Source organism: Heterodontus francisci, chromosome 9 (assembly GCF_036365525.1).
Source record: "Heterodontus francisci isolate sHetFra1 chromosome 9, sHetFra1.hap1, whole genome shotgun sequence".
NCBI lineage: Eukaryota > Metazoa > Chordata > Chondrichthyes > Heterodontiformes > Heterodontidae > Heterodontus > Heterodontus francisci.
Window position 1 is genome coordinate 119,241,198 of NC_090379.1, and position 16,018 is coordinate 119,257,215.

Consider the following 16,018-nt stretch of genomic DNA (forward strand, 5'->3'; position numbering starts at 1 on the left):
CTATTCATCCCAAGGTACCATCTATCTGGATAATGAGCTCATACCAACTGGATGAATATTTGTTGCTGTTCACCAGAATGGCTGACATGATTTTAAGTGCTTTCTTGGTAGTTTTTTCAAGCCTTCATGAATGGGAAGGTCACTGCTGATCATGGCTTTTTCCATCCCACCTGGAGCTTGCTTTGCACAAATTGTCTCCTGCATTTCTAACTTTCACGGTGAATGACATGTGGGCAATGTTGGACAGAACCAGGAGCCGCTCAGTCAGCGTGGACTTGAGCATCCCTGACACTGTCTTCATGGCAGCATTTAACTGCACTTCCACAATCTTTATGTGGTGGCTGCAGGACCGTGAGGCAGAGCAGTATTCTGCAACAGAGTAGACTAGGGCCATTGTTGCAATGCGCAGTGTTCTGGCAGTGCTCGGCAGCAAGTTTCCAGACCAGGTGCATCCTGGTTTTTACTTTTTGGCGAATATTGATGAGATGAAGCCGATGCATGCGAGTCCTGCCCAGGGTGTCACCCAGGTTTTTTGGGTGGGGGTCATAGCTAAGTTTCCTTCTGCAGAAGGAAACATTGAGTTCTTTACTGGCGAGTTATTGTTCAGACGAAACTCTGATGTGGCCGTCTCCTCTGGATTGGGGCGGAAGTGCCCTATTCGGAAGTAGCATTTCAGTAGGTCCGTGGTGCTGGTGAGCGTCCTGTTTACTTCTTCCATCATTGATGCCTGCATCAACAGTGCTATGTCACTGGCATAGACGTGCTTCCGGGAGTTGATGACATCCTACACATGGTCTCCCTGTATGTGCTAGTTCATTGAGAACTTGCCAGCTGATATCAAGAAGAAGGTCGAGTGCCTCCTGGTCTGAAAAACATGAAAGCATCGAACATGGCAAATCAAGGTCCCTTTCAGGACCAATCGACCAAGATTATGGTACAGCATCTGCATTTATCAACTCACCATTGACGGTCTGTATAGAGCAAAGTGTGAGATCTTATCAGTAGAACTTGGAACATAAAGGTTGATATTCTTGCCCTCTAAGAAACCCAACTACCTGAACCTAACCCACAATGGATGCCGATCCATTAATAGTGTGCCGATACCATACGAAAGATGATATGGCCACAGATGTCTGGGCCAGTCTGATTACCGAAGCTGAAGAACTCCCGCTGGGAGGCAGCTCACCATTCCAGATTACAATCAGAGTGAGGAAGCTGATTGTTGCATATGTTTACAAGCTGCTGATTGAGACATGGCCAACCATCACCCGACCAACTGTAAACCACTCAGCCAACTACATCGGAGGTTTCAACAGGCATCACTACATCTGGAGCTTCACAAAGTAGACTGAGCAGGTGAATGTCTAGATGATGTGGCACGAGTCTCTAATATCCATCTTGCCTATGATGCCAGATAGCCAGGCACCTTTTTCTCTACCTGCTGGTGGAAGAAATACTGCACCTGTGTTTCACAACTGATTGACAGCAAAGGATGGCCGCTCACCTGCTCCTGGAAGATCCTTCAGAACTATTGCCACCCACAACACCAATCCTGTATTGTGCTTGTCGGGATCGAGGTGTTGACAGCCGTCTCAGTCTTGACACCAACATGCAACTTTCCTAAGGCTTCATGGCCTACCTTCATGGACATTAACATAGGAATAGGAGGAGGTCGTTTAATCCCTCGAGCCTGTTCTGCCATTCGATCAGATCACAGCTGATCTACCTAACTGCAGGCCTTTACCCCCAAACCTCTTAATCCTTTAACTAACAAAATTCTGTCACTCTCAGATTTAAAATTAATAATTGATCTAGCATCAGTTGCCATTAGCGGAAGAGAGTTCCAAATTTTTGCCATTCTTTCTGTGAAGTAGTGTTTACTAATTTCACTCCTGACAGTTCTGGCTCTAACTCTTTTGACGATGCCACCTAGTCCTAGACTTCCTAACCAATAGAATAGTTTCTCCCATTGTCGAGGATACAGGGAATACTGCTGTCCCCAGATAACACCAACCCCTTTGCTGAACTGCTGAAATTGGAAGTAATCCGTGCAGCTAGAGGAAAGACTTTCTGCCATGTTCATCCTAGGTGAATGAGAGGTTACTAGCAGAGTTTAATGTCACTCAGGACCCAGATGCAGCAAGAGCACTTGTTGATTTCCTAGATAAAGGCAGATTAATGTGATGGGGGATAAACCACTAAATACCTGAAATTCTCATTTCCGAACAGGAACTTGCTTCGATGGTTTGGCACTGCCTTACTACCCCATCACGAGGTTCCAAAAGTCAGTGCAGGTCACAATGTGATCTGCCATTTACTAGCTCAAAGCCGACAGCTACCACTGAAAAGAAACGCAGAATGATAAAGCTGCTTAAGCGCACTCTGCAAAAGGTGGCTCCTCACCCCACCTTTTCATATGCCTTCATCAATGGAAAGGTGAGCACATGCTGATAGCCACTCAGTCTGGAAAGATCACCAGGATCAAAGACATCTACCTAGAATTCAAGATGGACAGATACGTCTTGCCAAACATGCCTCCAACATCCTTGACGCTGGGATAATCCTGGAAGTCTGGCGCCATTCCACTGTCATTGCAATCCTCAGAATCATAAAATTATTACAGCACAGAAGGAGACCTTTCGGTACATGGTGTCTGCACTGGCTCTCCGAATGAGCAATTCACTTAATGCCATTTGGCCGCCTTCCCCCCCGTAACCCTTTGTATTCTTCCTTTTCAGATAACAGTCTAATTCCTTTGTGAATGCCTCGATTGAACCAGCCTGCACCACACTCTCAGGCAGAGCATTCCAAACCTTAACCACTCGCAGTGTGGAAAATGTTTTTTCTCATGTTGCTTTTTCTTCTCTTGACAATTATTTGAAAACCATGCCTTTTCGTTCCCACTCGTGAAAGGATTGAGAACAGTTTCTCCCTATCTACTTTGTTCAGACTCATGATTTTGAATACCTCTATCAGATCACCTCTCAGCCTTCTCTGAGGAAAACAATCCCAACTCTCCAACCTTTCTTCACAACTGAAGTTCCTCATCTCTGGAACCATTCTTGTGAATCTTTCCTGCACTCTCAAGGGAAATTGGGGATGGGCAATAAATGTGATGCCCACATTCCACAAACGAATTAAAAAAAAAACTCCATGCTCGCTCATCTTTTCTAAAGTGCAGCACTCAGAACTGGACGCAGAACCCCAGCTGAGGTTGAACTAATGTCTTATACAAGTTCAACCTAACAGTCCAAAGTTGGAGAAACCAACTCAGGATCCCAAAAGCTGCCAGCCCTTCACCCTTCATTCCAACGGTCTACAAAATGGTCAAAAGGCTCATCCTTTACCAGATAAAATTGGTTTCAGAATCCACCCTCCAAACAAGCAGTTGGGCTTCAGAGGAGGAAGAAGCTGCTCTGACCAGGTCCTTGCACTCACTCCCAACACTGAAGGGAGGGTTCGAGAAACAGCTAAAGACTGGAACTGCGTTCATAAACTTGTCAATGGCAACAACACTTTAGTGCGGAGGCCTGCAACGTTCATTGAAACAGTTGAAATCCTCTACCATTATTCCGGTATTGTTTCTGTACTTCTCAGCAAATTACTTACATAATTGCTCTTCTGTCTTCCTCTGACTGTTTTGGGGTTTGGGTGGCGCGGGGGCGGTGGGGGGTGCAGCCTATAGTACACTCCCAGCAGTAGGTTTCCTTTTTTTTTCTATAGGTCAACCCATATGTTCTCATTTGATGATCCTTCTAGCATATCATCCCTCCTCATAACTATAATTGTTCCTTCAATCAATATTATAACCCCTCTCTCCCCCCCCCCCCCCACCCCCGACTTTTTTATTCCCCCTCCATCCTATCCGAAAACCCCATAACCAGGAATGTTAAGCTGCCATTCCTGCTCCTCTTTGTCATATTTCAGTAATAGCTATGATATACTTCCGGGTGTCGAATCTGTGCCTTCAGCTCATCTGCCTTATTCATTAGACTCCTTGCATTGAAGTATATGCCATTAAAAACTGCCAAACAACTTTGTTTATTTTCTAACCTTTGTTTCCTCTGCCTTCCACACTTGTTACTAATTTTAAGCCTTCCATTTCCAGCTTTGCTTTTCTTCCTTCTAAATCTAGGCTCCAGTTTCCATGCCCAACAACACTAGCAAATCCCACCATGATGATATTGGTCCTGGGCCTGTTGAGGTGCAACCCATCCAGCCTGTGTAGGTCCCACCTCCTCCAGAACCAGTCCCAATGTATCTAAAGCCCTCCCTCCTGCACCATCTTAACAGCCATACATTCATCTGCATTATCCTTCTATTTCTATACTCACTCATGCAAGACACCAGAAGTAATCCGGAGATTACTACCTTTGAGGTTCTGCTTGTTAATCTCTTTCCTAGCTTCCTAAAATTTACCTGCATGACCCTTTTTCTACCTAAGTTATTGGTACTGATATGGACCATGACCTCTGACTCTCCCCCCAGAATGTTCTGCAACTGCTCAGTCACATACTTGACCCTACCATCTGGAGTTATTTTCTGCAGCTGCAAAACGCTGATCTGTTCCTTCAGCTATTGAATTCTTTATTACTATTGCTTTTCTAACCTTCCTTCTCCCTTCCATTCCCCGCCCTGCCCGCGTACAGCTGAGCAACCCAAGTTGTCATCAACTTGGCTTTGTCTGCATTCCCCAGAGCAGGTGTCTCAATTTTGTTAACCAGCCTTGTATCTGGTAATCGTCAGATGTTTTTTAAAAATCCATATTGACAATTTCATTGCATTCCCATCATCAGTCTTCTCTGTTATTTCATCAAAAAATTCAATTAGATTAATCAAGCACGATCTGCCTCGCCAAGTGTCTGTTGATATTTTTCCCTGATTAATCTTTCTCTCCAGCACTGTAATATTCTCCTTAATCATTATGGCTACTCCTCCTTTCTTCCCTAGCTTTCCTGAACACCTTGAATCCAGGAATATTTAGTACTCCAGTCCTTTTTTTGAGCCAGCTCTCTGTTATTGCCACATCATATTCCCACCTTATTTTCCACGCTTTGTGCATTTACATACATGCACAATAAACCTAATTTAGACCTTGTTGCATTTCCTCTTAGTCTGTCCCCACCTAATACCTTACTATTTTTTACTGTAGTGTTATCTGTCTCACCCAATCCTTTGTGCATCTTGTTTCTCCTTTCTCACGCTACATCCTGGTTCCCATCTCGCTGCCAAATTTGTTTAAATCCTCGCCAATAGTACTAGCAAACTAGCCCGCAAGAATATTTGACCCGGCTCTGAGATGCAACCTATCCGGCCTGTAGAGGTCCCACCTCCTCCAGGACTAGTCCCAATGTCCTATGAATCTAAAGCCCTCCCTCCTGCACCATCTCTCCAGCCATTTGTGCTATCCTCCTATTTCTGTACTAGGAGCAATCCGAAGATTACTACCTTTGAGGTCTTGCTTATTAATCTCTCTGCTAGCTTCCTAAAATGTGCCTGCAAGACCTCATCCCTCTTCTGCCTATGTCATTGGTACAAATATGGACCACAACCTGTTGCTCCCTCATCAATCTTCTGCATCCCCTCGATGACATTCTTGACCCCAGCATGAGGGAGGCAACATACTGTCCTGGAATCACATCTGCAGCTGCAGAAATACCTGTCGGTTCCCCTAACTCAAGAATCCCCTATCATTATTGCTTTTCTAACCTTCCTCCTTGCCCCCCGTACACCTGAGCCACCCGTGGTGCTATGTACTTGGCTCCAGCTGCACCTTGCAGAGAAACCATTGTAGTCACCAGTATGTAGAATTGAATATTGGTTAGACAGCGAAATGCTTTCATGAGGCTATCTGCTTGTAGTCTTCCCTGGCGGTCACCCAGTTCTTCTCTGCCTGCTCACTCTTAAGCTCTGGGGTGACCACCTCCTGAAGCGTGCTATCCATGAAACTCTGTCATGCAGATGCACTGTAATGACCCCCAGATGCTGCTCAAACTCCCAAACCCAGAGTTCGAGCACCTCCAGCTGACTACATGTCCTGTTATTCAGGACATGGGAAGCATCCTGGAGTTCCCACATGGCACAGGATGTGCATTCCACAGGACTGAGGTACCTTGCCATGTCTCTATTTATTGAACTATTAACTAATTTAACATAAATAGACAAGGCTATAAAAAAAACCAAAACAAGAAATGCTGGATTCACTCAGCAGGTCTGGCAGCATCTGTGGAAAGAGAAGCAGAGTTAACGTTTCGGGTCAGTGACCCTTCTTCGGAACTCTCTGCTTCTCTTTCCACAGATGCTGCCAGACCTGCTGAGTGAATCCAGCATTTCTTGTTTTTGTTTCAGATTTCCAGCATCCGCAGTATTTTGCTTTTATATAAAAAAAAACCACTTACCAGCTACTCACCAATCAGCTTCTTTCCTTGTGCAGACATCATTTTAGGTGTTTTTACCTTTCTTCCTGATGTTTGCTCTCCCTTACCTCCGGGCTTTCCAATTCATAAATTAATTGATTAGATGCTAAAAATGCGAAACACACTAAAAGTGATATATAGGTACTGGACCTATATACTTGTGTTTTGCTGCTGCTTCCTCTGTTTATTGTGATGTCACTTTGACATCACTTTTGGTTTTCTCCTGTTTCATTTGGCTTCTGATCCTTTATCACAGCCTCTGATCTCCTGGCACTATTCAAATCTCCAGTCTGCTCCTGTTATATTATCACAGCCTCTGATCTCCTGACACTGTTTGAATTTCCAGTCTGCTCCCGTTACATTATCACATTCTTTGATCTCCTGGCACTGTTTGAATTTCCAGTCTGCTCCCGTTACATTATCACATTCTTTGATCTCCTGGCACTGTTTGAATCTCTATTCTGCTCCCGTTACATTATCACAGCCTCCGATCTCCTGGCGCTGTTTGAATCTCCATTCTGCTCCCGTTACATTATCACAGCCTCCGATCTCCTGGCGCTGTTTGAATCTCTGCTCCCATTACTTGATTACAGCCTCTGATTTCTTGGTGCTGTTTGAATCTCCAGTCTGCTTCCTTATTACAGCCTCGTGGCATGTGTTTTTGAAATGACCATGTTGCTGCTGTGGTGACAGTTCAATGTTTTTCCTTGTGCTTCATCCTGAAGTCTTGTTGGAGCTGCTGTATTGATATCGCGGCTTTGCCTCAGTGAGGTAAAATATGGATGCAGAGCTGTGCTACTTTCCTGTGCCTCATTGTCCAATTATAAAAACATGCTGAAAGAGACCAGAGAGGCTCAGTCCTACATCTGCCATTAGTCAGGACGCAGTGATTGGAAATGGAAAGAGCAAGATAATAAATGCCTAATTAACTCCTTATGATGCAGGCTTAGAGTTGGGAATTAATAAGGCAAAGATGCATATGGAGGGTTAGATGATTGCTGAGCTCATTTCCGAATGCCACACAACATTAAAGATACATTTAAAAAGCTTGAATTATTTTAGACCAACTGACCTGCAGGCCATAATTCGTTTTGTAAACCACCTGTGAATTGGCCACTGTGGAAATGGGAAAGGTTTAAGAATAAGACACTTTATTTAAAAAAAGCTTTCATTTGATCTTTGGACAAAATAAGGGTGGTGGCAGGAAATTAAACGTGATTTTTGCTGTGATAGCAGTGTATGACTGAAAGGAAAGCTGAAACTGCTCGAATGTGAAATACAGTTGCTGAAAGTATGTTGTTTCATTCATATCTAAAAACTGAAATTAATAGTTTAATGTTTTGGGAACTGAAACTGGGCAAGCCACTTTTAATGCCACGACTGTCCAAGCTGCTGTGTCAGCTGGCCAACCCAGCAATATGTTTGCAATTAAAAGTCACTGATTTTGCTGTGATTTAGGCGTGAAGACTAAGTGTTATTACCTCATTTGTGGATAGATCCTAAGATTCGTTAGTAATGGTAAATCGTCTGTGAATGGATTATTTCTGTTTTTAAAAGCTGGAGGAGGTGAAAGTGATGGATGGACGATAGATAAGAGTCATTGAAGTCAGGTTGTGAAAAATGCTAAAGGCAAGTAAAACCAGTCCAAAGTAGGGAGCAAAATGATGTAACATTGAGAAACTATTAGGAAATTGATAGAGTTCAGATCTGAGATCACCATGTTTAGATCAAGGCATTCCAAGGAGGGCAACGTGCGACAATTTTTATTGATCTTGGTGATATTTGTGTAGCATGCCAAAGACAGCTGAGCACAGTCAGCATCATGTGGGCATGATTGAGCTAGTCCTTCAAGTCATAACCCGGCCTAGGTTTGGTCTCCCCACTCTAGAGATAGTCAGTGAACATGGTACTAGATTGGTGAAAGTCTGTTTAAATTACTGACTTGAATGGGATTTAGGTATGGTGTAGGAAGAAACGATTAGAGACCCAGCACTTCTTGAAAGGGAAAAGCTGTTCAGTCTGTTTGTGTCGATTATTATCTCTTGGTACCAATCCCACTCCAGAGGTTTTTGCACCTTAAATAGGGTGACACTTCAGTGCATTACTGAGGGAGTCTTTTGGATGAGACGTTAAACCAAGGCCCCATCTGTCCTCTCTGGTAGATGCAAAAGACCACAAGGCAGTATTTTAAGATGAACATAGGGAGTTCTCCTGGCCCACATGTATCCCTCAACCGGTACCCAAAAAAAGGAAAACTGGATTATTTGGTCATTTATTTCATTGCTGTTTGTGGGACCTTGCTGTATGCAAATTACTTCCATATTTCCTCCATTGCAACAGTGACTGTACTTCAGAAGTAGTTCATTAATTGTAAAGCACTTGGCAACATCCCAAGGTAATGAAAGGTGCCATATAAAATGCAAGTCTATCTTTATATTCTTGACCCAGGATCTTTACCTATACTTGTCTTCCCTTTTCAGATCTGGTAAGGAATCTCTACCCCAAAATATCAACATAATCTTTCTCCTTATAGATTCTGTGTATTTGGAGCCAACTCCATTTTTATTCTAAGTGTGTCACTGTCATAACGAAGGACAAGTTGCATTTAAAAATGGTATATTTTGGTAACTACTGTGTTTTTTTTCTCTAGGATGACATAAGTGCAATGGAAATGGAAGAGGACAAACGAGACCTAATTTCTCGAGAAATTAGCAAATTCAGAGATACTCACAAGGTAGTACCAAAATTCACTATTTCTACAATTATGAGCACGAGAACTACACACACTTTCACTTTTTTTTAGAAAGCTGATAGTTCTTTAAAATATTTGCTGCATTAGTTTTTCTTTGTAAAATTGAGGTAGTCAGAAATTTACCCTTCCAACCTTTAAGATATAAATGGATGCTATATTAGGCCCATTTTAAGATAGAATGACAAGGCAGCAGAAAGTAAATTAATCCATACCGTATTTTGCGCGTATAATCTGATTTTCTCAGAAGTACTTATTAATGAATTGTAGGGGGGGTACATTTTTAATGTTTTATTTAGTCATCAGAATTCAGTATTCTAAAACCAGTCTGAATATCAGTTGATAGACCAGTGGATATTTATACCTTTAAATGCATTGTCAACTTAGTATTGCTTGTAGTGCGTTTCGTAACCCAACTTAATAGTATAGGAACCAAATCTAGAAATTTTTAATTAAACACAAATTTGAGAGGGGAGAACAAAGTTTAGAGCCCTGCCCTAGAGCTGTTGGCTAGTGGAAAAGTAAGTGGTGTTATGTAGTACTTTTGAATTCTAGGCATATTTTTGAGTATTGAAGAAGCTAGGGCAGGGGGAATCCAAAACAGGTACCATATAACATGCATGGAATAATGTACATGCCCTTAAAGCTAATCTATTCATTGACCCCCACCATTATGATAGAGATCATATGGTGACTAAAGCAAGATGAACTCAGAACTTGTGAAAATGCATGGATAGGATGTAAGTATGAGCTTCAGTTTCTTTTTTATAAAATTCATGGATGCCCCCTTAGAGAAATATGCAAAGGTGCAACTGGTTGGTCTTTAAAGTCTAGTTGTTGTCGTGATCTTGAACAATCTCGTTATTTCCGTACTTGGCGGTTTAATGCAATCATTTTGAATATTGGGATTCTTTAATACTTGCACAGTAAACCTTTGCATGTTTTGATTCTTTTATATTGTAATGTAATTGCTGCAGTCTTTCAGACTGTTGCTGTCAGATGTTCAGTTTAACAGGGGGTGTCCATTTAGAGCACTGATGAGTCTGAAGAATATGAGGTAAGACCCAATACGCTTCTCTTCTCCTTCTCCTCTTTCCTTTGCTATTGTTTTGCCTTTATTGTGTCACACAATCTTACATGTTTTAAATGTTTCCATTTAAACCCATTCCTTTTAAAACTACAGTAACATAGTTTGAGAAGCCACATTAATGTTGAAGTACCTTTGTTTTACAGTGTAAAACACAAATTATCAAACAGTAGCTAAGTTAATGGTGATTTCTTTTCAATAGTTTAAATGAAAATTGAAGGAATGAAAACTTGAGGAATTAAAGTATTCAAAGGTATGGGGAGCTAGAGCTTGAGGCCTGCCTTTTAATATTTCTTTGTACTTGTTGAGTTTATCCCAGTAAAATGTGCTCAGCTAAGAGGGATTTCAGACTTTTGTAAGTATGTAGAAGAATTTTTTTCACTTCTCACCAAAATATTAGCATTTAGGAAAATGCAGAGGTAAGTTCATATAAATCGTAATACTTTGTTACACTTTAATTGAATGCCCTTCAAATGTAGAAATGACCCTTTTTTGTAATTTTGTGTTGCCTTTATCAAAATATTTCAGCATGTTTGTATTTTGTGTATAGGTAGCACTGTTTAAGTTAATGTATCAGTAGTTTAACAATTTAGGGTGATCAGAGTTGAAAATTGACAGCATAAATATTTACCCTAATCCTTTATATCTGAATACTTCGAAGAAGCAATTCTTAGGCCAGGTTGTGCTTCTGGACTTAATTCATTTTGGGACCTTTAAAACATACTTCTGCATCTCTTTCAACATTAATTATGGCGGTTACATCAGTATATCCAGCAGTGGGTGGTGATTTTATTCATGTTTTTGTGTTGCCTCGTGCTGGTTGGATAAATTGATGTGTTGTAAAAGCTTTCTTTTCACTATTGTTTGCCGATTTGAGAGTCATTGGTGACCGATCGACAACAAGAGCCTTGAGGTAAGAACCTGTGTTTATGATTGTTTAATACTTTTGAATTGTTGTATATTGTCAGTTTTTTAATCTACTATGATTAACTGTGAAATAGGGATGATGTGCTATATGTAACATAATATGTAAAAGTTGCTTTTTCTAATGTGTTAGCATCTGCGGGTGCTGACAACTTGGTCGTTCTATTACTTGTGAACAATTTACTTGCTCTTCCCAGACATTTAGCTTATAGGCAATGTTAATCCAGTCTTGACCGTCCAAGTCCTAGCAGACCACTGTAAGTCAAATCACTTCCAAGGATGGATTGTAGTCTATTGATATTTTCATTTTCTTGTAGGAATTCTGGAGAGTAAAGTTTTGATTAAAATTTGAATGCTTTACCAGTACTTTAAATGATCTAAACTGTATAATGCCTTCCTATATAGTTGGCAGGTTCTGTGGCAACGTATGCTTTTTATGCGCGATAAATATATGATTCGTACACTATTCTTTAAAGCATTGTAATATTTAAATATTGCCTCTAATGGGTAAGAATTGTTTGTTAATTTTTAGAAACTAGAAGAAGAAAAGGGGAGGAGGGAAAAAGAAAGGCAAGAAGTTGAAAAAGAAAGAAGAGACAGAGAAAAAGAACGCGAACGAGAAAGAGAAAGGCGTGAGCGAGAGAAGGAACGTGAAAAAGAAAAGGAGCGGGAACGGGAACGCGAACGTGAACGCGAGAGGGAGAGGGAACGTGAGCGTGAACGTGAGAGAGAACGAGATAGAGATCGAGATCGAGATCGTGACCGTGACCGTGATCGTGAAAGAACAAAGGACAAGGAAAGGGATCGAGACCGAGAAAGGGACCGAGAACGGGAGAAAGATAGAGAAAGAAGCCGGGACCGGGAAAGAAGCAAGGATCGTAGTAGATCCAGGTTTGCACTCCGTATTTTGGGAAAGTATTTTATTATCTTTTTATAGGTTTTAATTTGTTTTATGTCTCTTGCAGTTATCTTCCTTTCCTCATTTCTCCTCAAAGTGTTGTCTCCATGTTAAGGTATGGTGCCATGGGCACCAGTCATCCTCCAGAACCTTCTCCAAGTGGTTGCTATAAAAGCTCGTGAATTTTCTTCAGGAATTTGCTAATAGATTTTGAAAGTAAAATTGGAGAAAATCAGAGTTTGCTATAGTGCAGTTACTTATGTGCTGCCGACATTAAAACAAGTCATTAAAGCAAGTAGTCAGCATAAACTCACTGAGGATGGAGTCGGCAGGAAGAATAATTCCTGGATATTTTGGCTATTCCTTCCAAACTTTATCGTTGACTTCTTTTACTGTTTCCTGCATTGAGCATGTCAGGTTATTTGATCACGAGGGCTGTTGCAAGGGCCCAGTTCCGTTACTGTGGGCTGAAAAGAGAATCATATTAAAATCAGTTTATGTGCTTGTGTTTCATTGACATTTTCAGAGAAAAAAGCCGAGAAAAAGAGAAGAAAAGGGACCGGGAGGAAGATGAGGAAGAAATGTATGAGCGCCGGAAACTTGAAAGAAAGCTCCGTGAGAAGGAGAATGCTTACCAAGAGGTAAGTATTATGAGACCAAAGGAAGGCTTTTGTGGGAATTCAGAATCAACACTACTACAGTAATGATTTTTTGGGTTTGGAGTTGGGGAAGATGTGCTTGGTTAGAGTAGATGCAGACTTACTTTGGTTGTGCTGTATCTGATTTTGGGAACGGTTGGTCCTCTTACATGTGTCCAAAGTTGAAGACATCCTCTGTTCTCAGAACAGAACATAAGTCGCGCAAAAGGTCAGATAGTTTTTTGAAAAAGAAACCTTGACAATCAAATTTTATTTCAAGATTTAAAAGGCAGAATAATGTTGTCATGGTTATTCCGATGCTGCATTGCATTCACAGCGCACTTACCTACCAATGTTTGTGTGATCTGTTTCTGCTTCTCATGCATTTGAATTTCAAACTGCTTCATTTATTAATTTTCGGCCTTTTGATTCAGCGTCTTAAAAATTGGGAGATAAGGGAACGGAAGAAGGCAAGAGACTATGAAAAGGAAGCTGAAAGGGAGGAAGAAAGAAGAAGAGAAATGGTAAGTGTGGTGTAATAGAGGATGTGAACCACAGTTATGCCAAAACCCCAGGTTCTCCCTCCACAATGCCAAAGAATGTCAACATTCCCAACAATTTTATTCTATTTATAATTTGCTTTACTTTCCCGACTTCATTAATTTTATTACAAAACGTGACCTCACCGCTGTGTCTGCTTGTGATTTCAATCTAACATACGAATTATGAGCAGGAGTTGGCCACTCAACCCCTTGAGCCTGCTCCGCCATTCAGTAATTTCGTGGCTGATCTGGCTATAACCTCAACTCCACATTCCCGCCTACACCTGATAACCTTTCACCCCCTTGCTTATCAGGAATCTATCTACCTCTGTCTTAAAAATATGTAAAGACTTTGCTTCTACTGTCTTTTGAGGAAGAGTGTTTCAAAGACTCATGACCCTCAGAGAAAAAGTTTCTCCTCATCTCTGTATTAAATGCGCGACTCCTTGTTTTTAAATACTGACCCCTAGTTCTAGATTCTCCCACAAAGGAAAACATCCTTTCCACATCCACCCTGTCAGGACCCCTTAGGATCTTATATGTTTCAATCAAGTCGCCTCTTACTCTTCTGAACTCCAGCTGATATAAGCTTATCCTGTCCAGCCTTTCCTCAGAAGGCAACCTGCATATTCCAGGTATTAGTCTAGTAAACCTTCTCTGAACTGCTTCCAATGCATTTACATCCTTACTTAAATATGGAGACCAAGATTATACACAGTATTCCAGATATGGGCTCACCAATGGCCTGTATATCTGAAGCATAACCTCCCTATTTTTGTATTCAATTCCCCTTGCAATAAACAATAATATTCTGTTAGCTTTCCTAATTACTTGCTGCACCTGCACTCGGACCCCAGATCTCTCTGCGTCTCAGAGCTCTGCAATCTCGCACCATTTAGATAAAATGCTTTTTTATTCTTCCTGTCAAAATGGACAATTTCACATTTTGCCACATTATACTCCATTTGCCAGATCTTTGCCCACTCACTTAACCTACCTATATCCCTTTGTAGCCTCCTATGTCCTCTTCACAGCTTGCTTTACTTCCTATCTTTGTGTCATCAGCAAATTTAGCAACCGTACCTTTGGTCCCTTCATCCAAGTCATTTATATCAATTGTAAAAAGTTGAGGCCGCAACACCGATCCCTGCAGCATACCACTCGTTACATCTTACCAACCAGAAAATGACCATTTATGCCTACCCTCTGTTCCCTGTTCGCCAGCCAATCCTCTTTCCATGCCAATATGTTACTCCCTACACCGTGAGCTTTTATTTTCTGCCATAACCTTAGATGTGGCATTTTATCAAATGACTTCTGGAAATCTAAGTACAATACATCCACCAGTTCCCCTTTATCCACAGCAAGTTACTTCTAAGAACTCCAATAAATTGGTTAAACATGATTTCCCTTTCACAAAACCATGTTGACCTTGCCGTGTCCTGCTATAACGTTTTTAATAATAGCTTCTAACAATTTCCCGAAAACAGATGCTAAGCTTGTAGTTCCTGTTTTCTGTCTCCTTCCCTTTTTGAATAAAGAAGTTACATTCGCTGTTTCCTAATCTAATGGAACCTTTCCCGAATCTAGAGAATTTTGAAAAATTAAAACCAAAGCATCAACTATCTCACTAGGCACTTGGAATCATAGAATCTTAGAAATTATAAGGCACAGAAAGAGGCCAATTGTTCCATCGTGTTTGTGCCGGCCGGAAAATGATTCACCTATTCTAATTCTACCTTCCAGCATTTGGTCTGTAGCCCTGCAGATTACGGCACTTAAGGTGTATATCCAGACTCCTTTTGAATGAGTTGAGGGTCTCTGCCTCAACTACCCTTTCAGGCAGTGAGTTCTAGACGCCCACCACCCTCTGGGTGAAAAAGGTTTTCCTCATCTCCCCTCTAATTTTTCGACCGATCACTTTAAATCTATGCCCCCTCATCACTGACCTCTCTGCTAAGGTGAATAGACCCTTCACCTCCACTCTATCCAGGCCCCTCACAATTTTGTACATTTCAATCAAATCTCCCCTCAGTCTTCTCTGTTCTGAGGGGAACAACCCCAGCCTGTCCAATCTTTCCTCACATTGCATTTTTCCTGTTCTGGCAACATCCTCGTAAATCTCCTCTGTACCCTCTCCAGTGCAATTACATCCTTTCTGTAATGAGGTGACCAGAACTGCACATAGTACTCAAGTTGGGGCCTAACCAATGAGTTATACAGTTCCAGCATAACCTCCCTGCTCTTGTATTCTATACCTCGGCTAATAAAGGAAAGGATTCCATATGTCGTCTTAACCACCTGATCGACCTGTCCTTCTATCTTCAGGGATCTGTGGACATTCACTCCAAGGTCCATTACTTCCTCTACACTTGTCAGTATTTTCCCATTAACCATGTATTCCTTTGCCTTAATAAAAGCAAAATACTGCGGATGCTGGAAATCTGAAATAAAAACAAGAAATGCTGGAATCACTCAGCAGGTCTGGCAGCATGCTGCCAGACCTGCTGAGTGATTCCAGCATTTCTTGTTTTTATTCCTTTGCCTTGTTTGACCTCCTCAAATGCATCACCTCACACTTCCGGTTGAATTCCATTTGCCACTTTTCTGCCCATCAGACCAGACCATCAATATCTGCCTGCAGCTGTCTTCCTTGCTGTCTACCACACGGCCAATTTTTGTGACGCCTGCAAACTTCTTGATCATGCCCCCTACATTTACGTCCAAATAGTTAATATATACCACAAAAAGCAGGGGACCCAGT

General features: G+C 41.5%; 1 protein-coding gene across 2 annotated transcripts in view; it reads left to right on the plus strand.

Annotated features, from left to right (window-relative positions):
* The window catches only part of LOC137374021 (RNA-binding protein 25-like), a 131,523-nt gene that overhangs the window by 59,905 nt on the left and 55,600 nt on the right, over positions 1–16,018 (plus strand). For both annotated transcript variants that reach the window (XM_068039794.1, XM_068039795.1), the window contains exons 9-12: positions 9,067–9,150; positions 11,709–12,067; positions 12,601–12,715; positions 13,147–13,236. In XM_068039794.1, coding sequence (XP_067895895.1) covers positions 9,067–9,150; positions 11,709–12,067; positions 12,601–12,715; positions 13,147–13,236 — 648 coding nt within the window. The remainder of the gene's footprint in view (positions 1–9,066; positions 9,151–11,708; positions 12,068–12,600; positions 12,716–13,146; positions 13,237–16,018) is intronic.